This window comes from Ranitomeya variabilis, chromosome 8 (assembly GCF_051348905.1).
Source record: "Ranitomeya variabilis isolate aRanVar5 chromosome 8, aRanVar5.hap1, whole genome shotgun sequence".
Lineage (NCBI taxonomy): Eukaryota > Metazoa > Chordata > Amphibia > Anura > Dendrobatidae > Ranitomeya > Ranitomeya variabilis.
This window is the reverse complement of record NC_135239.1, coordinates 63,572,963-63,595,052: the sequence shown is the minus strand read 5'-3', so window position 1 is coordinate 63,595,052 and position 22,090 is coordinate 63,572,963. Positions and strand designations below refer to the sequence as shown.

Here is a 22,090-nt window from a genome sequence, read left to right as displayed (position 1 = left end):
CCTTCAAAAGGCTCTGGAAAAGCAAAATGGCTCCTCCAACCCCAAAAGAAATCCAGCAAATTCTGTGCTCCCAAGTCCAAATGCCCCTCTCCTTTCTGAGCCCCGCAATGTGCCTAAACCACTTTTAGCGACCATATGTTTGGCATTTCTGTAGTGATGAGAGCCTGCCTAATTTACGGGTGCCTGTTTCCAGAAATATGAGTTGTGGTAGTTATAGTGAGTTGTAGTTGTAGTAACCAGCACAATGTACTGCTAACTACAACGTACTGGGCACTACAATGCCAAACTTCACTCAGCAACATCCATTATTGCTTGTTTCTGGAAAATATCCATGGAGTCAAAAATCATCAACACACCTGTTGATACATTCCCAATGGGGTATAATTTTAATAATGGGGTCACTTGAACGGGAATTCTGCCCACCTAGCATTTAGGGGCTCCGTATATGGAATCTACAAACTATTCTAGGAAAGTCTGCGCTCCAGGAGGCAAGTAACACTCTGTCCCTCCCCAGTCTTGCCATGTGTCTAAGGCCCCTTTGACACATCAGTTTTTTGCTGTCAGTCACAATCCGTTGACTCAACGGATCGACGGATCCGTCACAGATTGGGAAAAACTGATGCAATGGATTCGTTTTTTCGGCGGATCCGACTAGCGGATCTGGCTAATTGGATTGGAGCATGCTCAGTAAAAAAAGGATTGCCACTGATGGCAAAAAACTGATGTGTGAAAGGGGCCTAAGCAGTACTGTACAGCCACATATGGGGTATTTCTACATTCAGCAGAAATTGTAGGATACATTTGGTGCCATTTTTACCCATTTCCCTGTGTAAAAATGTAAAATCTGGGTCTAAAACAAAATTTTGGTGGTAAAAATGTAATTATTTTTTCTTCACAGACCAATGGTATAATATTCTGTGACTCACCTGTGTTGTCAATATGATCACTCCACCCATAGATGAATTAATTGAAAGATGTAGTTTGTAAAATGGGATGTGTTATGGGTGATTTTTCTATTCAGGCACCTTAGAGGCTCTACCAATGTGACATGGCACCCTCAAATCAGTCCAGCAAAATCTGAACTCCAATATGGCGCTTCTTCCATTCTGAGCTGCGCACTGTGCCTCAAAAATACTGAGGAGAAATTGCAGAACAAATTTTCTGGTCCATTGTCTTCTACTATTCTTGTGAAAATGAAAAAATATTGGGCTAAAGCAACATTTCTGGGTGAAAAATATATTTTTTTCATTTCCACAGATCAGCGTTGTAAAATTCTGTGAAGCACCTGTGCGTTCAAGGTGCTCACCACAGATCTAAATAAATTCCTCTTGAGGAGTATAGTTTTTAAAATGGGGTCACTTGTGAGGGTTTTCTACTGTTTAGGCACATCAGGGGCTCTCCAAACACAATATGATACCTGCAGACCATTCCATCAAAATTTGCGTTCCAAAAAATCACATACGGGGTATCTGAGTACTCAGGCAAAATTGCACAACAAATTTTTGAGTCCATTTTCTTCTGTTACCTTGTGAAAATAAAAAAAAATTGACTAAAAGAACATTTTTGTAGGAAAAATGTGATTTTTGTTTTATTTTTCAATGCTCTACAGTATAAACTTATGTGAAGCACCTGGAGGTTCAAGGTGCTCAGCACACATTTAGATAAGTTCCCTGAGAGGTTGGGGGGGTTTCCACTGTTTAGGCACATTAGGGGCTCTCCAAATGTGACATGACATCAGCTAATTATTCCACCAAAAAGTCAAATGGAGCTCCTTCGTTCCAAGCCCTGCTGTGCGCCCAGACAGTAGTTTTACTCCACATATTGGGTATCAGTGTACTTTTGCAGAAAAAAATGTATGCTGCAATTTCTCCTGTTCCCCTTATGAAAAAACAAAATTTTAGGTTAATAAACGTTTTTGTGGGAAAAATTAGATTTTTTTTATTTTCACAGCTCAATGTTATAAACTTCAGAGAAGCACCTGGGGGTTCAAGGTGCTCACTGCACATCTAGATAAGTTCCCTGAAGAGTCTAGATTCCAAAATGGTGTCATTTGTGCGGTGTTAACACTGTTTAGGCAGGTCAGGAGAAATCCAGAGGCGAAATGGCATCCGCTTATTATTCCAGCAAATTTAGCATTAAAAAAAGTCAAATGGTGCTCCTTCCCTTCCAAGCCATGCTGTGCACTCAAACATTTTCTGTCATATAGATACCTCAAAGTCACTTCAAATGTGATGTGGTCCCTAAAAAAAATGGCTTTGCACACTTTGTTGAAAAAAATTAGAAATCGCTGGTCAACTTTTAACCCATATAACTTCCTAACTCAAAAAAATTATGTATCAAAAATTGTGCTGATGTAAACTAGACATGTAAGAAATATTATTTATTAACTATTTTGTGTGACATAACTCTCTGATTTAAAGGGAACCTGTCACCCCGTTTTTTCAGTATGAGCTAAAAATACCGTTAAATAGGGCCTGAGCTGTGCATTACAATAGTGTATTTTGTGGACCCCGATTCCCCACCTATGCTGCCAAAATACGTTACCAAAGTAGCCGTTTTCGCCTGTCAATCAGGCTGGTCTGGTCAAAGGGGCGTGGTGTCTTCCCCCAGATCTTGCTTAGTTTTCCGTTGGTGGCGTAGTGGTTTGCGCATGCCCAAGGTCCCGAATCCACTGCACAGGGGAGTGAAAAGACCGCGATGTGCGTTATTTCCCTGTTGATCGGTGGGGGCGGCCATCTTCCTTTGGCCGGGTGTGCGCAGATGGAGCGCTCTGCTGCCCGCGGCTTCAGGAAAATGGCCGCGGGATGCCACGGGTGCGCAGATGGAGATCACGGTGGCCATTTTCCTGAAGCCGAGATGCGAATTCTGCTTCAGGAAAATGGCCGCCGCGATCTCCATCTGCGCACGTGCGGCATCCCGTGGCCATTTTCCTGAAGCCGCGGGCAGCAGAGCGCTCCATCTGCGCACGCGCGGCCACAGGAAGATGGCCGCCCCCACCGATCACCAGGGGAATAGCGCAGATCGCGGTCTTTTCACTCCCCTGTGCAGTGGATTCGGGACCTTGGGCATGCGCAAACCACTACGCCACCAACGGAAAACTAAGCAAGATCTGGGGGAAGACACCACGCCCTTTTGACCAGACCAGCCTGATTGACAGGCGAAAACGGCTACTTTGGTAACGTATTTTGGCAGCATAGGTGGGGAATCGGGGTCCACAAAATACACTAGTGTAATGCACAGCTCAGGCCCTATTTAACGGTATTTTTAGCTCATACTGAAAAAACGGGGTGACAGGTTCCCTTTAAGGGCATAAAGATAAAAAATTGAAAAAATGTCTAAATTTTTGCCAAATTTCAGTTTTTTTTTGTTTTTTTTTTACCAAGAAACGCAAGTCATATTGAAGACATTTTACCACTATCATGGATTACAATATGTCACGAAAAAACATTCTCAGAATCAGTGGGATCCATTGAAATGTTCCAGAGTTAGCACCATATAAAGTGACACTGGTTAGGAATGTGAAATTTGGCCAGATCATTAAGGTGAAAACAGACTTGGGAGCTGAAGGAGTTAATGAAGTAGCCTGGTCCGAAAATGGACAGGTATCAAGTAACCATCTAGTATCATATTCATGTATGGTTTTAAATTGGATTGTTTTCATCCAGAATAAACCTGTTAATTTGTGACTTCACTCTATAAAATTGATCACATAAGACGTTTTGATATGTCTCCTGCTTTACTTCTCTTGTTTTGTAACAGCTGGAAAGTAAGAGTGCAAATCTAGAACCAGAAGGTTGTTTGAACGGCACCGTTTTTATTGACCGCACAGTTGGCACGTCCACATTCTTCCTAGTAAACTGGCAGTTTGCTGTACCCAACATCCGTCTGAAGGATCCCAAGGGAACTAACTACCATGAGGCTCAGTTCACCAATAGTACAATTTCTAATTCATCTGAACTTCAAATTCTGTTAAAAGCAGAGGTAATACATACTAATAATTATCAGAATGGCATCATTTAAAGGGAATCGCTCAGCTGTTTCTTACTAGATAATCTGAGAGCAGCATAATATAGGGACAGAGAACCCGATTGCTGCAATATATCACTTACTGGACTACTTGGTGCAGTTTTTACAAAATCCCTATTTTCTCTGATGTAGATGTAGTGGTGTTATAAATGCTGAGTTGTGTATAACCCCACCCACACCAATGATTAGCAGCTTGCTGACCATTTACATTGGCAGCTTCCTGTGTACAATCAGTGGTGGAGTTGAAGTTATACAGATTAGCTGGACTGCCTGGCACGTCACATCTAGTTCTGCAGTGATAATCTCCTTGTAATAGAGTGCAGGGTAGACAATGTGACCATGGAGCAGACAGACCAACTGTTGAGGGGAATTTATTAACAGGAGGAAGATTCTCCTCGCAGAGAGTAAATGGGGTTAATAGAGATAAAGCAAACAGTAAACAGTTAAGCGGAATCGAAATGGTTAACGAATGTTCTTGTAACTTATCAGTCCAGGGAGGTCCTGACTGGAGGGTCCTTATTCCAACGTGGGTACAGTCACCAGCAGCGCTTGAGATCCTGAAGTCTCTCCTCTGTCTCCTGGGAACTGGAGACTCCGGGGTTAAGTCTTTTCTCCCAGTGAAGCTGGAAGCAGGAAGTAACACAGCCACTCTGCTGGGAGTCTCTGTATATTAGGCTGGCAGTCTTTCTGCAGCAGCAATGCTACACACACACTGAGCACTTTGCTTGTCACACTCAGGGGTCCTGGCTTGTCAGTGCGGTCACCGGGGCTGCGCGCTCAGGTCACTGTCAGGGAATACATCTTCTCTGATTACGGAGGCTTCCAAGTCCACACTCTCACCTCCAGCCTCCACTACGGCTGGTATCTCAGCCTCAGTGCCCTCACGGGGAGCACTCTCTCATGGGGAGTGCGGAGCTGCAGCCTGCTCTCTCTCTGGCGCGCTGTCCCCTGTCTCGCGCGCTCTGCTCTCCTGCTCTTTTCTGACCACACCCCTCTCTCTTCCTCTCTGCTCCCAGCAGTCACATGGTCCCCACTGTCCAAGGCAGAAAGTCCTCCCCCCAACAACCCAGCTGTCCGACTAAGTGGTTCCAGGTAAGGAGCAGGGAAAGCAACCTCCTTACATCCTGCTGATAAAACATTGAATGTATTAAAACTACAGAACAGAGACTAATAAGTGACATATCCCTGGAATCGGTCTCTCTGCCTCTATATTATGCTGCTCTCAGATTAAATAGCCCTGGTGACAAATTTCCTTTAATATTAAATAGTCAGTTATTGCACAGTTATATTTATTCATATTCGATGCCTGCAGTTTGGCTACATTTTTTTTAAATTACTTTAAAAAACATTACAGATTGAGCTAAACATGACAAAGTGTATAAATGCGGACAATCACTTTATAAAATATATGTACTTTGTTCTTTTTCATATGACTTACTCAATATCAGTTTTGTTTCTTTAGACTGGAGCCTGGAATTACACCCTTTGTAATAACCTTAAAACAAAGCAGTTAGTAGGTATAACAGCGACATCTAAGGCTGCAGCTGAAAATGTGCCTCCAATTACCGTAAAAGTCCATATGAACAAAGACACAAATGATTACCCCGATCCTATGATTATCTATGCATCGGTGCACCAGGGTCTGCTGACTCTGACAAACCTACGAGTGACAGCAATTGTTGAAGCAGAAAGTGGAAATCCCACAGCCTTAGAACTTCTAGACAATGGAGCAGGTAACTTTATAACTTTTAAGAAGCGCTTTACATCTTTCTGAAAAACATTACCTTCCAACAACATTCATAAATGAAGCAGAATAATTTTCATAAAAAAAAAATTCTTAAAAGGTTTGTTTGGTGAAAACAAGTTATCACAGGATATCTACATGATAGATCGATTGGGGTCCGACTGCTGGAATTTCAGAATGGGAAACGTATCCCCTATTAGAATGGGGTGGCAATGCGCATGCTTGACCATTGCTTCATTCATCCCATAGCTCTGTGCCCATTTTTTTCTAGCAGGCCCATAAAGAATGAATGGAGCAGGCGTCCAACCTCCTACCCCATTAAATAATGGGTATAAAAGTTCCCAGTTCTGATGATCAGTGCGAGACCCAGAAGTTGCACCTCAGCAAGTAATGACTTAGCCAGTGGAAAAGTGAAATCTTGTTTTTAACCAGAGAAACCCTTTCAAAGCATAAAGTATGTAAAGAATATAGTACATATAATCATGCCTCTATTTTATTAGGCGCTGATGTCTTTAAGAATGATGGCGTCTATTCAAGATACTTCACTTCTTTCTCTCAAAATGGAAGGTACAACTTAAAAGTACATGTAGAAAGTAAAGAGACAGAGACCACACTTGTGCTGCCGACAAACCATGCTCTTTATATTCCTGGATATATAGAAAACGGTATGGAATTTTATGTGTACAATTTTCCTGTAACTTATTTTCTTAGGCCCTATACACATTACAGAGCCAAAACCCAAGACAGAAACAAAACAAACATACACCCTGCTGTAAGTAAATAAGTAAAAAGCAATAGTGCATATAAATAACATTGGGTACTTAGTAAAGTTTTTGATAAAAAAAAGAGTGACAGCTATCCCACCAACGTCCCACCAACGTCAAAGTGTACCCAAGTTCAGGATGGTCCTAACCTCTAGTATTAAAACCTTACCCTGTGTCATAGTAGTGACGTCATGTTTGAATAGGGCTGAGCAGGACCAGGTCCCAAACATGGACACACAACTAGCGGGGAGCTTTTTAAATGAAATATCCACCTCAAAGAAAGGGATATCACACACTTACCTGCACTAAATGCAGAAACCTAAAACTACACCGAAAAAAAAAATGAACTTGAGTACAAGTTCAGGAGAATGTCTGGGGGCACATGGACTGTCCTACAGCTCCGTACCATGACTCCTCTTGCTGCTGCATCCTGCCTTATCTAGTGCTGTATTTTGGTAGATATTCTCCTCTCTCAATACTTTGAAAGAAAAAAACTCCATAATACGGCAACTTATGAAGAAAGTCATGACTTTTTTCCATACAAAATAAAGAAGCATTTGGAGGTACGGTAATGCCCATATACTGCCTTGGGTTCTCTACTATGTCTCTGTGGCTCTGTGCAAAACTGAGACACAATACTCCCATGTTCATGAGTCCTTCCCCCAGTGGCGTAACTTGAAGCTTGTGGGCCCTAATGCAAAATCTCCAACCTAGGCTCCTGGGCCCCGATGTGATTGCAACCCCTGCATCTATTATAGTTATGCTTCTCCCTATTATTGTCCCATGGTATGCTTGAAAAATATTATGGTTGTAGACTGGAGTTTATTAGTAATTTATTAAAAGGTCGTTCTGGGTAAAATTCAGAATGTAAATTTTGGTCATACTCCTGGTGCTACCCGGTCATGATGTCACATTCCTTTTCTTACTGCTAAAATTCTCTGATGTCTTCTCTCTCTGGGTGGCCTGAATTTTCACAAATTCCAGTAGCGTCCTGGGTAGGCAATTGTCACACTGTGACTGTGCGTGAGATAGGGAAATGGGTCCTTCACTGTCCCTCGGACTGGGGCCCTAACTATCTCTGTTCCCAAAGGTACCTCTGAAGGTGAGGAGGTCTGGGCCTCGTGCCTCACTATTCTTCTGTTATTTTGTAAGCTGTCCCCACCCCCTCCACCAGTAGGCCCGGGACAGAAATGCTAGTGTATTAACACATAAGACAAAACAGGGATAACAGAAAAAAAGCCATTAACATACAAAAACACTCACCTAAGGCAGAGAGGTATATATTGGGAAAGGGAGGATGATAACAACCAAATAGGAATAGGACAAAGAGAAAAACATACATCCCAAAACAGCATACAACAATCTCCAGCAGCAACAAATGATCTCCAACTCAGCACAGCAACTCCAGCGAACCAGGAAATAGATCTTTCACTGGCAAGGAAGATAAAGCCTGTCCAGTGTTTATAGAGAGAGGGAATGACCAGATCAGTAGCAGCTGAGATATGGAGCTGCATGTTTCTAACCAGCTAGAAAGGGTTGTTAATCTCTTCAGCACCAAAAGAACCCATTTAATATGAGACACGAAACACACAGGCTAAATGTATGACCTGCAATTCACAATATGTAATGACTTTCTAACCTCAGATCTTCCAGGAGGACATAAACACACTCGTGGCAGCCATCTGTCTATGTGTTACACAGTTGGTTGTGGGCCATCATACAACATAGTATTGAAGACCCATCCGTTGAGATGTTGGAAGAGGTGCAAGTTTGACTGCCCGCTGAAAATGACCACTAGGAATATTAAAAAAAAATAGGATATAGGAGACTATCTTAGATTTCAGGGCTACAGACACAACTTGTATTTTGGAATAACCCTTTAATAAAAAGTAAATTCTCAACACCATAAATGCATAAAATATATATTTTTATACTTTTATCTAATGGATGAGTAGTATTGTTTGACTTCTACTTTTAGCAGATATTAGTGGATAGTTCTGGACCATATAAATCTAGCAAACAGTCTCATTAACATACTCATGGTTCAATTATTTTGTCATACATTTTTATAGGAGGAGAATCTATGAATCCTTCAAGATCAGCACTTACTGAAGACGATCTACGTATTACCGTTGGCCGCATTGGTAGAACTGCTTCAGGAGGTTCTTTCTTAGTAAATAATGTGCCAACCTCTCCACGGCCTATCATCCATAAACCTTGTAAAATAATTGATTTAGAAGCAAGTACGCAAGGAAACTCAGTCTTCTTGTCTTGGACAGCAAGTGGCGAGGATCTGGACCAGGGCAAAGGTATGTTTGAATAGGAACTATGTATGATAAGTAAACTGGGTCAAATCCTGTAAAACGTCACAATGACTTACAATAAAGGTCTACTGTTCAAAGTCTTTTCATAGTCGCCATTACTAAGCAAAATGAAATGAAAAGCATGTGTGAGCAACAATGAAACTTGTGTAACGTGGAAGGTGTCTTCCCTCTTTTATTGATTTTTTTGATCTCTATAATTTTAATAACAGTTTTTTTTTTCAGTGAATAAACAATAGAAAACATGACATTCTGTTCATCAATAACTAAACATACAGGTGCAAGATTGCATTATTGCCAATTCAATCCTGCTTCACTTGTTCCAGATAATAATAAAAACATATGCCAAAACATGTTCGATGAAAATCACACAACCGAAAACAGTGTAATACATCTGGTGCGTGTGTACCATTTTAGTACTTATGCCTTCTAGTATATCGATGATAAAATTGCACGGAGTATTGCTATATTAGGCCATGACATACTGAAGGCTCCATCACTGTGACCCTCATTTATACCCTAATTCCCTAATCACCAGGTCATTTTTCATTTTTACGCTTTTGTTTTTTTTCCTCCCCTTCTTCCAAGAGACCTAATTTGTGTATTTTTCCATCACCATAGTCATTTTAGGGCTTGGTTATATTCACCAAGACAAGTTGTTGTTTTGAAAGACACAATTTATTTTACCATATAATGCACTGAAATATGGAAATACAAATCAAAGTGAGGTGAAACGGAGAAAAAAAATGCGGTTTTGCCATTTTTGGGAGGCGTTGTTTCTATGGCATTCAGTGTTGTCTGTTGTATAGTTGTTTTTATATTTTATTGGCATAAAGTTCAGGACTCTAAAAAATAATAATAATAATAATAATTTCTATCCATGACCCTTTATGAAGGCTTGATTTTTGCATGTCTAGCTGATGTCTTTATTCACACCATTTTGGGATACAATGACGTTTTGGTTACTTTTAAGTGTGTGATCCAAAATTTTAAATAATTTGCAATTTTTTGCATGACTCGTTAAAGGGTTGATTGTGACTTGTAGGATCGCTACTTCCAACAGGTGGCGCTATAGAGTTAAGTCCTCTTTTTCTCAGAAGAGGCAATTTGCATATTTAATTTCCCAGAGGAGCATTGCACGGCGAATAAGCCTCCTTACCTTGACCAGCCAGCTGGTATGTCACTCTCCATAAGGAGAAACGTTACCCCTTAGACCCCAGTCCAGAGCCTCTCACCTAGCCAAATCAGTTCTCATGCTTCGCACTGACGAGGGCCAACAGCCCGAAACACCGTGTCTGCAAATTGAGATACTGATTTGGCTTTTATCCTAAGTCATATTGCACGACTCGTTAAAGGGTTGATTGTGACTTGTAGGATCGCTACTTCCAACAGGTGGCGCTATAGAGTTAAGTCCTCTTTTTCTCAGAAGAGGCAATTTGCATATTGCAATTTTTTAGACTTTTAAGAAAACCTTTTTTTTATTTTTTACTTACCCTTAAGGGACTTGAGCCTGTACTATGTATTGCAATATGAGGTGTCACATGGCCTTTGGGAGCCGATGCAAACAGTCCATCTAAATTCTGTCATCAGTAATTGAAAGTGCTATTTAAATGGTTAAGCAGCTGTAATTGGAGCTATCTCTGGTTTCTGCTGCTACAGGCAGATGCCGGCTGTAGAACACAACCTACATCTGCCGGGTATGGTGTAGGCTAAGATCCGGAGCCCATAGTATACTACCACGCCTGACGTCGGAAATGCTATTTTATCTTGTGTCAGGATAAAGTTAAAACAAGAGCCAAAGCCATTAGAAAACACTTTTGGTGTTTGTCATCACCGCTCTTCTAGTTTCAGAGGTTGCAAGTTAGGCACTCCATTAAAAAATCTAATCCTTGTAATTTGCCATCAATGCCTTTAGGGAGATAACCATAATATAATCTTCCAGACAACACTGTGAACATACCGTCCCAGATCATAGTGGGGGTGTTAGGAGTCAAGTTCCCACCTTTGAACAGAGGGAATCTCGAACCATGGCTGCTGCAGACTCCCATTCTCTTCTAGCCACAGTGGAGCCTGCTCAGCAGAGACATCGGTCCCAGCGTCTGGCTCAAGCTGATACTGTGCGCTTGGTTACTGCTGCCTTTCCAGGCTCTGCCTTTGTAGCCAGCATTGATCAGCAGCGAGCAGACGTTTCATGGACTGTCCTGCTTTTCCCATACTGAGCATGCCCATGGGACAACCTCCCATTGGAGGTCGGGGGTCACATGCTCAGGTCCTGTTGCGACTCCTATTGGACCATCAGGAAGTTCCCGGAGCGCTACTACTATAAAAGGTTTGCATGGCTGCTCGGCCATGCACTAGTGTACAACCTATTTTCCTGTGTGTCTGGATGTATGCTTGTCGATGGATGAAAGCTCCGACGCATTCCCCCTAGAGTTGTTGACTGCTCGCGAATGGAGGAGCAACATAGCGCCTGACAGTTCTATCTCACACCAGAGCACGATCTGTGCAGTAATCCTTTATCCTGACAATCGGTCAGTGTAGGGTGGGAACTCCCGTTTGGTCTCAGTTGCAGACTTGGGGCGTCCTCAGGCGCAGACTCAAAAGCCACCGAGGGTCAGAGTGAGACCAGGCACCAGCTTAGTGGGGGTGAATCTCAGGGATCCCACTAGTGTCTTCAGCTGCACCCTGTGACTGTTAATAGGGCACAGCATTTATTTAGGCGACTCTGTGAAGCAACAGAGATCGCTCCCTTTCACACTGGATGAGGTCTAAACCCACGTGTGAGTAAGCATCCATCCACCATTACTCAGCAGCAGGTACCATCTCTGCACGGTGGACCCCGGGCTGTGTACGCACCTCATATCTACCTCTTTATTATTTGGTGCGTTCTGCTAGCCCTAACATTACACTAGCGCCAGGGTCTGGCTAGTAATGGCGGACGAACAGCGACTGCAGCGGTACATCCAGCAGCTGGAGGGCAGGTGGGCGGCTCTCGACCACACAACCTCCGCTGTGGATGTTACCGCAGTAGCTGTTCAGGCTGCTAGCATGGCTGCAGCAAGTTTGTCTACTGCCACCCCTGTTCCGACATTATCTCCCCTCCCGCTGCCAGATAAATACTCTGGTGATAGCAAGTCATGTAGGGGTTTCACGAGCCAGTGCGTTATACACCTCGAGCTCCTGGCTGCACGTTTTCCCACAGAGCGGGCAAAGGTGGGATTCATTATATCTCTCCTGTCGGACAGCGCGTTGGAGTGGGCCACGCCGCTGTGGGAGCGCGACGATCATGTGGTGCAGAGTGCTCTGCTGTTTCTGAGCACTCTGAAACAGGTCTTTTTAGGACCTCGAGTCACCCAAGATATGGCGCTCCAACTGCTGGCATTAACTCAGGGCTCGTCCATGGTCAGCCATCTTGCCGTCCATTTCCGTACTTTAGCATCTGAGCTGGAGTGGCCGGATAAAGCCCTCATCCCTGTATTTTGGAGGGGGCTGGCTGACCATGTGAAGGATGCTTTGGCCACTAGGGAGATTCCCGCCACACTGGAGAAGCTAATAGCTGTATCAACTCGCATTGATCTTCGTTTTAAAGAGTGAAGGTTGGAGCGAGCCCAGTGTAGGCAGAGGTTTCAGCTGGCTCCCACCTTCGCCAAACCTCTGGAATCTGCGGTCCAGGCCTCCGAGTCACATGAGGCCATGGAGGTGTTACGAGCGGGCTCTAAGTCCCGGACCGCTTGTGCACTCAAGGTCTGTCATGTCTGCCGGCAGTCAGGATATCTTGCCTCCAGATGTTCCCAGTGGTCGGGAAAATATCAACGTCTAGTAGTTGTAGGAGGAGGTACACTAGACACGGCAACGTTTTCCTCCAAACTGTCCTTAAAGGGGACAATTACCATAGCCCATCCACTCTTATGGTAGAGCTTTGCGTGGATTCCGGGGCAAAGGGCAATTTTATGTCATCTGCCTTCGCCCAGCGACACGCAATACCCCTGGTGATGCTCGCCAAACCTGTGACCATATGAGTGGTAAATGGGTTGATACTACCCTCACAGATAACACACCAAACCATCCCATTTACTTTATTTCATGTCTCCATCTCATCAGGAGATTATCTCCCTGCTAGTCATTCCCAAGGGAATTGATGAGGTCCTGTTGGGGATACTATGGCTACGCTACCACTCTCCTCATATAGAGTGGTCCTCAGGGAGAATTCTGGGATGGAGTGAATCTTGTGAGGGTAGATGTCAGAGGGAGTGCGTTCAGGTTGCTACAACTGAAGTACCCACAGATCTTTCCTCTCTCCCCAAGCACTATTGGCCCTATGCGGATGTGTTCTCCAAGAGGGCTGCGGAGACCCTTCCGCCTCACAGCTCCAATGACTGTCCTATTGACCTCTTGCCTGTTGCTGAGCCTCCCCGGGGTCGAGTCTACCCGTTATCTCTCCAAGAGATGGAGGCAATGTCTCAGTATATCCAGGAGAATCTGGCAAGAGGATTCATTAGAAAGTCAGTGTCTCCTGCAGGGGCAGGATTCTTCTTTGTGCAGAAGAAGAACGGAGAACTACATCCATGCATGGATTACAGGAGTCTTAATGCCATCACCTTTAAGAATAAATACCCTCTGCCCCTGATATCTGAGCTCTTCGATAGGTTGCGGGGAGTGAGGGTATTTACTAAGCTTGATCTGCAGGGTGCTTACAACCTGATTCGCATCCGTGAGGGGGACGAATGAAAGATGGCTTTTAACACCAGGGATGGGCACTATGAATACCTGGTGATGCCCTTCGGGCTTTATAATGCCCCAGCCATTTTCCAAGACTTTGTGAATGATATCTTCCTGGATATGTTCTCCACCTCGGTTGTAGTCTATCTGGATGATATTCTCATCTACTCTCCAAATATAGACTCCCACCGGAGAGATGTTTGCAAAGTCTTCGACCTCCTACGGGCAAACTTCCTCTATGCCAAGTTGGAGAAGTGTGTGTTTGAGCAGGAGTCTTTGCCTTTCCTGGGCTATATCATCTCTGCCGAAGGATTGGCTATGGATCCTGCCAAGCTACAGGCTGTGATGGACTGGCAGGAACCCCATTCTCTCAAGGCGGTGCAGCGCTTTATGGGGTTCATCAACTATTATCACCAGTTTATTCCCCACTTCCCAACTTTGGTGGCTCCCCTGGTTGCCCTCACCAAGAAGGGAGCTAATCCCAAATTGTGGTTGGAGGAGGTCTCCAAGGCCATCCTCTCTATCAAGTCACATTTCGCTGGTGCTCCCATTTTACACCGCCCCGATATTGACAAACCATTTACATGGAGGTGGATGCCTCTTCCGTCGGTGCTGGAGTAGTCCTCTTCCAGAAGGATGCTCAAGGTCGGAAACATCCTTGCTTCTTCTTCTCCAAGACCTTCACACCAGCGCAGAGGAATTATTCCATCGGGGACAGGGAGTTGCTAGCCATGAAGTTGGCCTTTTCTGAGTGGAGACACCTCCTGGAGGGGGCTCGCTATCCTTTCCAAGTTTTCACCAACCACAAAAATTTGGTGTATTTGCAAACAGCCCAGAGGCTAAACTCTCGCCAGGCCAGATGGTCCCTATTCTTCTCCCAGTTCCACTTTACCCTCCATTTTCTCTCCGGGGAGAAGAACACTCATGCCGATGCTCTCTCTCGCTCCTTAGTGTCATCAGAGGAGGAGGAGCCTCAGCTTATTGTCCCTTCAGAGAGCCTGAGAACTGTGGCTCCGGTTTCGCTAGAGTCTGTGCCCCTGGGCAAGACTTTTCTTCCATCCAATTTGTGACCGGAGGTTCTCTCTTGGGCTCACTCATCCAGGGTGGGAGGACATTTTGGGACCAAGAGGACATCTGAGCTTCTGGCGAGGACATACTTGTGGCCGCATATGGCCCATGATGTCGGGGACTATATTCAGGCGTGTGTCTCCTGTGCCAAGAATCGGTCTCTTCGGCAATGGCCTGCTGGGCCACTTTACCCCCTGCCGGTGGCAGACAGGCCCTGGGAGATGGTCGGGATGGACTTCCTGGTGGGCTTACCCAAGTATCATAGTTTCACCTTTATCTGGGTAGCCACCGACCATTTTTCTGCACGAGCCTTGGCGGCGTTGTTCATTAAACATGTTTTCCGTTTACATGGCATGCCTGACAAAATTGTCAGTGACCGGGGTCCCCAGTTTGCGTCTTGGTTCTGGAGAGAGCTCTGTCGTTTACTCAGCATTGAGCTGAATATCTCTTCTGCGTACCCTTCTGAGACGAATGTGTTGGGAGAGAGGGCCAACCTCTGGTCTCTGGACTCTGGTCACATACCTGCGACATTTTGTCTCCGCCAGGCAGGATGACTGGGCATCCTTGCTATCATGGGTGGAATTTGCTTTGAATAACGCCGTAGCAGACTCCACCGGGCAGACCCCATTCCTCCCTAATTTTGGCCAGCATCCGCTCCGCGTGTCCCTTTGCCCATGCCCGTGTTATTCACCGACTCTAGGGTGGCAGACTGGGCGGTGGAGGCATGTGACATTTGGGACAGCACACAGGATGCCATCCGGGCCTCCAAGGAGAGAATAAGGGTTTCTGCTGATGCACACCGGTGCCCCGCTCCGACCTTTACTCCTGGTGACTTAGTGTGGTTCTCCGCCCGTAACATCAGGCTGCGAGTTGAATCCACTAGGTTTGCGCCTCGCTACATAGGTCCTTTCAAAATTCTAGAACAGGTTAACCCTGTGGTCTACCGTTTGGCTCTTCCTTCACGCCTGGGTATCACCGACACCTTTCATGTATCCCTCTTAAAGCCTGTCTATATGTCTCGGTTCTCCGAGTCATCTGCCAGGACATTGGGTTCATCCACGAACGAGTACGAGGTGAACTCTATCTTGGGGTGCAAGGTGGTACATGGCAACAAATACTATCTGGGGGACTGGAAGGGTCACGGCCCAGAGGACAGAACCTGGGAAGCACATTCGGGCTTCGCTGCTCATTGCAGCCTTTGAATGTAGCGAGGCTCTAGGAGGGGGGTAATGTTAGGAGTCGAGTTCCCGCCACTGCACAGGGGGAAGCTTGAACCATGTCAACTGCGGTCTCCCATTCTCTTCCAGCCGCAGTGGAGCCTGCTCAGCAGAGACATCAGACCCAGCATCTGGCTCAAGCTGATACTGTGCGCTTGGTTACTGCTGCCTTTCCAGGCTCTGCCTTTGTAGCCAGAATTGATCAGCAGTGAGCAGACGTTTCAGGGACTAAGTCCTGCTTTTCCCATACTAAGCATGCCCACGGGATGACCTCCCATTGGAGGTTGGGGGTCACATGCTCAGGTCCTGTTGCGACTCCTATTGGACCATCAGGAAGGTCCAGGAGTGCTACTACTATAAAAGGTTCACATGGCCGCTCGGCCAAGCGCTAGTATCAACCTATTTTCATGTGTGTGTGGATGTATGCCTGTCAGTGGATGAAAGCTCTGAATAATTCCCCTTCCTAGAGTTGTCGACTGCTCGCGAATGGATGAGCTACCTAGTGCCTGACAGTGCTATCTCACACCAGAGCACGATCTGTGCAGTAATCCTTTATCCTGACAATTGGTCAGTGTAGGGTGGGAACTCCCGCTTGGTCTCAGCTGCTGACTCGGGACGTCCTCAGGCGCGGCGGGCTCAAAAGCCACCGAGGGTCAGAGTGAGACCAGGCACCAGCTTAGTGGGGGTGAATCACAGGGATCCCACTAGCGTCTTCAGCTGCACCCTGTGACTGTTAACCGGGCGCAGCATTTATTTAGGCGACTCTGTGAAGCAACAGAGATCGCTCCCTTTCACACTGGGTGAGGTCTAAACCCACGTGTGATTAAGCGTCCATCCGCCATTACTCAGCAGCAGGTACCATCTCTGCATGGTGGATCCCGGGCTGCGAACGCACCTCATATCTACCTCTTTATTATTTGGTGCATTCCACTAGCCCTAACAGGGGGTCCCAACTCATAGGCAGGCACATACAGTATATGTTACTGATGTGGATAATCACAATACAATGAGAATGTTCCTTGTTGAAGATTTTCATTAGGAAAACTTTACCTGTCGGAATCAAGTTCCATGTAAGTGGGTTTAAAATGAGTCTGCCAACATGTTGAAAAATTGAGGACTGTTGACCAACTTGGTCAATAGGGTACCCACAAGGTTACAAAAGTTGCCTTATTGATGTGTGTAAATGCATGCCTATGCACATGACATCTTATGTCATATGCTATATTGCATATATCCAACATACTTTATATATTGTTCTTCCTTTACTGCATATTACTAGCCAGGAACTGCTGTTATCTAAAATTGCTCATTATACTATATAAACTAGCTTATATATTGTTTAGTGCTTCTATTGTAATGTGGGGTGCAGCAACTCAGGTGTGGTAAATATGCTAAATATGATGCAATACTTGGAAAAATGCTGCATAAATGATGCAAGAGAGTAGTGATAATCTTATGGCAGCCTCACCTCACTCAAATAATTGTTACAGTTAATAATTGTCACTGATAGTTCAAAGGGCTGAAGTTCCGCTCATTAGGAAAGAGGTTTGCACACTATCCTATGAGAGGTAATATAATATATGCCTCTTGAGGCAGCTGGGTTAGGGGACAGCATTGAGTAATAATTACAATGCATACCCAGACTAAGTGACAGACTATAAAAGAATTCAGTATCCTACAAGTAGAGATCATACAAATACAGAAAGAAAGCCTGGCAGGAGGAGGGAGAACTGTTGAACTTGGGTCATAGGTGGCTAGTAGTGATGAGTGAGTTTAGTCGTTGCTCGGGTTGCTGGGTATTTTGTCGTGCTCGGTGATTTAGTTTTCATTGCTGCAGCTGCATGATTTGCGACTGCTAGACAGCCTGATTACATGTGGGGGTTGCCTGTTTGTTAGGGAATTCCCACATGTATTCAGCCTGTCCAGCAGCCGCAAATCATGCAGCTGCGGCGTCGAAAACTAAATCTCCGAGCACGCCAAAATACTCGGAGACCACCCGAGCATGCTCGGGAAAACCTGAGCAATGAGTATACTCGCCCATCACTAACCAGGATACATTTGATAGAGGGAGATAACACCAAATTACCATCCTTTCTACCAGAAGCAGAGTAGTTTCAATTCTTTTGAATGACAAAATGCCCCTTCCTTAAAATATTTCAATTTGTTTTGCTGTAGCTGATTTGCTCCGACCCAAAGTCAGATTACATGATCACCAGTGAGGTCGAATTGAGACTCTAGCCCATCCAAATAACGAGCGACTGGAGAAAAGAAATGCACACTCGTAAGAAATCCGAATCTGTTTATTTTTCTGTGAATACTTCTTCATATACCATTTGCCGTCAATGTAATTCCCATTTAGAAATCTCCACCTGCCTCCACATTTTATGATAACTTTTATTTATTATGTACCCATACCACAGTTTTCGCAGACCTTCAGAACATTGCATATGAGATAAGCAAGTATTAGACCAAGTATAAACCTTGAATACGAGACTATAAGACTGGTTACTACAAAACAAAATGTAGAACAGAGAGAAAAAACATTCACCCTTCTAGATCAGTCTATATACACATACTTTCATGTTGTGATACTGATATTTCCTGGGAACTAAGATGAAACGTCGATAGGATATTGTGGTGGTAAAGTTTTTATTGAAGCTCATAGATTATTAAATAACGTACGTGTCATCATGTTTCTTTTTCAGCTTTGCGATATGACCTGCGAGTGAGCACAAAACTAAGAGATCTGAGTGACAACTTTAAAAGCTCAAGTGCGGTTGATATCTCCAGCATTAGCCCGCAACTGTTTGGATCCCGTGAAAAATTCACTTTTGAACCTGGAATGTTGATTGGAGAAAATGAAACTGTGCTTTATTTTGCTTTGACTGCCATTAATAAGGACAATCAAGAGTCAGATATGTCTAACATAGCACAGACGAAATTCTTGACCAACATAACTCCAGAATCTTCTACTGTCCTATTCAGTACCACACACACTGGCACCTCTGTACCGACACCTCAAACCATTACTATGGAAAATAGCGCGAGCACACCAACCAGTGACAAGTTACGCTCTACTGAGACCATTACTACAGACGTATACTCCACTATACAACCAACTAGGGTGGAGACCAGGTCATCATTACATAGTAGTCGTATTATACCCACTGACTACTCTAATCCAACAGTGAGCAGTACAGACACACCTGATGTTAATACTCCCAACAGTACTGTACCTAATTATACAGGCAGTTTCCAAACTCTTGTAAGTATATCCTCACCTCCCAATGATCACTTGACCTTGACTGAAACAAACTTGCCACCAATCGGAAGCACAATAACACCAACTACTGGTATTTACCAACCAACTCATAACACAGAGTCAGATGTCAAAACACTCACCTCAAAATATAGCACTATGCTCCCGACAGATGAAACATTGTCTGTTTTTAGCAACTCTGTGCGATCTGTTACCTTAAAACCATCATCTGATGACACTTTGCCACCCACCACTAGTGACTCAATATCACCAACTACTAGTTTGATGCCAACTGACAATAGTGATGCTACCATTTCTTCCACACTGTCGACTTTGATTGGGACAGTTCCTCCAACTCTCTTTACAGAACCCCCAAAGGAATACACCGGCACAACGACTGACACCTCTTTATCGCCAACAAACTTCACGGCTGGCAGCACTACCCCCAAAATCAGTGACACAGTACCTGTTACCAGTAAGATGATCTCTAACAATACAAGTAGCATTTCCCCACCAATTACAAAAACGAGTTCTTCTGCTTCTAATATAAATGTAACTGTTGTAGTAGTGGTTGTGTGTGTTGCAGCACTTTTAATCTGTATCATAATATGTGTTTCCATCTACTGTGTAAAAAAATCCAGAAGTGTTTCATTCACATCCACACTAGCGTAATAATAATAATCAATAAATACAGGCTAAATTCATTAAATTATGAGTTTTAAAAAATCTAAGCAGCAATATGTATGTCACCCGTCCAATAATTTTCAGTAGAAGACTCAGTACCCTGATATGTGCTCAGTGTTCACTATCAATAACCTAGAAGGGATAGTTGGGATTTTAGAGAGAAAAGATATTTAATTAGTAATTAGTTAGAAACAGCATCACTCTTGCCATGGACTGTCTGGTATTGCTACTGGGCATCAAATAAAGTCTTCCTGTCATGTCAGATAACGATTCAGAAAAAGCTGTTTGTGCGCATAAGAAAAAATGCTATTTCTGGCTTTGTTACAACATGTATCCTTCATCTTTCATCAGTTTTACCTCCTGCAAGCTTTTTCTTTAATTTTCATTTCTCTCTGAGCTGGTGGGTACAGAATGGCTGCTGTGATACACAGAATCTATACAGAAGACACAGAGAAAAGGATTCCTGATTGTTCTATGTAGCACAGAGACAACATCAGCAGCATACTAAATATTATACAGCAGTACTGAGCTGTGTGACTGTGAGTCCAGCGCTGAAGTAAAATAAATTTGCTAGATGATGCAGCATGAACTGCCCATGTCTGCCTGACCTCTTACTGCGCTGACTGTTTCTCACTACTCTTCCCATTCCCTTCTCCATAGACCTCAATATGCTGTGTAATCTAACATCTCACTGTGCTGGGAATCTGTCTTGCTTTGACCAAGATGCCTTGGAGTTGTTGTTTTTTCAGGAGGCAGGGTGGAGAGTGGAAGAAATGGCTCATAACATAAGCATGGAAATAAGCACATTTTTCCCATATAATATATTGCAAAGTTTCTTATTTTCACCTACACTATTAAATTATGCAAAGTTTGTTACATTTTTGTACTTCCATATCAAGCATATGCCTTTCTTGTCAGCTATTATTTCCTGTTTTATATTACAATTAGTGATGGTCGAGCAGTAAGCTGCCCAAGGTTTTAGTTACACTATTCTAGTGTGGGTGCACAAAAAGGAACTCTTTACTGTCTAACATAATTAGCAGTATTATTATTATTATTATTGTTATATTAATTATACCAATAAATATTTTATCTAAGAGACCCACAACACACCACTAATGCGTATTTGCAGTACCTGACTGTATCCTTGGCTAAATTTTCTACAGGGCTGCTATATATCGTAGGTGCATGAGGTCTCTGCTGCACCTCAGGATGTGTTCAATTCCTTACTGAGATATATGGATGTTTTGTGTACCTGAAAAAAATTATACTATTAAAAATGAAAAGATCAGGCAAAATTCAAATTCACCGCAAATTTAATATCCCTTATTATGCTCTGGGGTCTCTCCAGACTGCAGAGTATAATACCTGTAATATGTAAAAAAAAAAAATGTGGTCTTACTCACATCTTCTGATCCCCCACCACTCATGCTGCATTCCCCGAGCCTCTCATGCTGCACTGAACTTCTGGCTTTCATGGGGCCTGGAGGTTGATGTGCAAGCGCAAGGAAGTCACGGTAACATGATGTGTGCTGTGATCTTCCTGCACGCATGTGCAGAACCATGCCTGCCCCATGAATGTATCAAGTCCTGACTGTTAATATGCTTATTTTGCACATTTGTTTAATCAGGACTCTTTACCAGATGCAATACTCTAAAGAAAAATGTCATGATGTTTCTCATAAAAAAATGTAGTAGTTCATTGGATTGTCCACCAAAAAGCATCATTGCAGCAAAACATAAAATAGGTGAAATAGTTACAAAGAGACTGTCCATTTGTCCATATTAAAGTTTGTTCTCCATCTTTCCTGAGATTCTGAATGGTATATGGCAGAGGTCCCCAACCGCCGGTCCGCGGACCAGGACCGGGCCGTTGGGGTTTTTCAGCCGGTCCGCGGCGCCCCTGTTCAGCGGTCACGTGGGACCGCTCATTAGAGAAATGAATAGGCGGCTCCACCTCCCATAGGGGCAGAGCCGCATAATTCATTTCTCTAATCAGCGGTGCCGGTGACCGCTGACAGAGGAAGAGGCTGCGGCACCGAAGACCAGCTGTCCGGGGGAAGGAGCGGGACGCCGGGAGCAGGTAAGTATCGCATATTTACGTGTCCTCGTTCCACACGCCGGGCGCTGTCTCCATCTTCCCGGCGTCTCTCCGCACTGACTGCAGGCAGAGGGCGCGATGACGCATATAGTGTGCGCGCCGCCCTCTGCCTGATCAGTCAGTGCAGAGAGACGCCGGGAAGATGGCGCCGAGGAGCTGCAAGCAAGACAGGTGAGTATGTGTTTTA

The 22,090-nt window shown here is 44.2% G+C and overlaps 1 protein-coding gene across 2 annotated transcripts in view; it reads left to right on the top strand.

Annotated features, from left to right (window-relative positions):
• Positions 1-19,800, top strand: part of LOC143788479 (calcium-activated chloride channel regulator 1-like) — a 65,132-nt gene extending 45,332 nt beyond the window's left edge. For both annotated transcript variants that reach the window (XM_077278173.1, XM_077278172.1), the window contains 5 exons: positions 3,760-3,981; positions 5,489-5,759; positions 6,271-6,435; positions 8,607-8,843; positions 18,565-19,800. In XM_077278173.1, coding sequence (XP_077134288.1) covers positions 3,760-3,981; positions 5,489-5,759; positions 6,271-6,435; positions 8,607-8,843; positions 18,565-19,790 — 2,121 coding nt within the window. In that variant the 3' untranslated portion in view covers positions 19,791-19,800. The remainder of the gene's footprint in view (positions 1-3,759; positions 3,982-5,488; positions 5,760-6,270; positions 6,436-8,606; positions 8,844-18,564) is intronic.
• Positions 19,801-22,090: the final 2,290 nt, after the last annotated feature.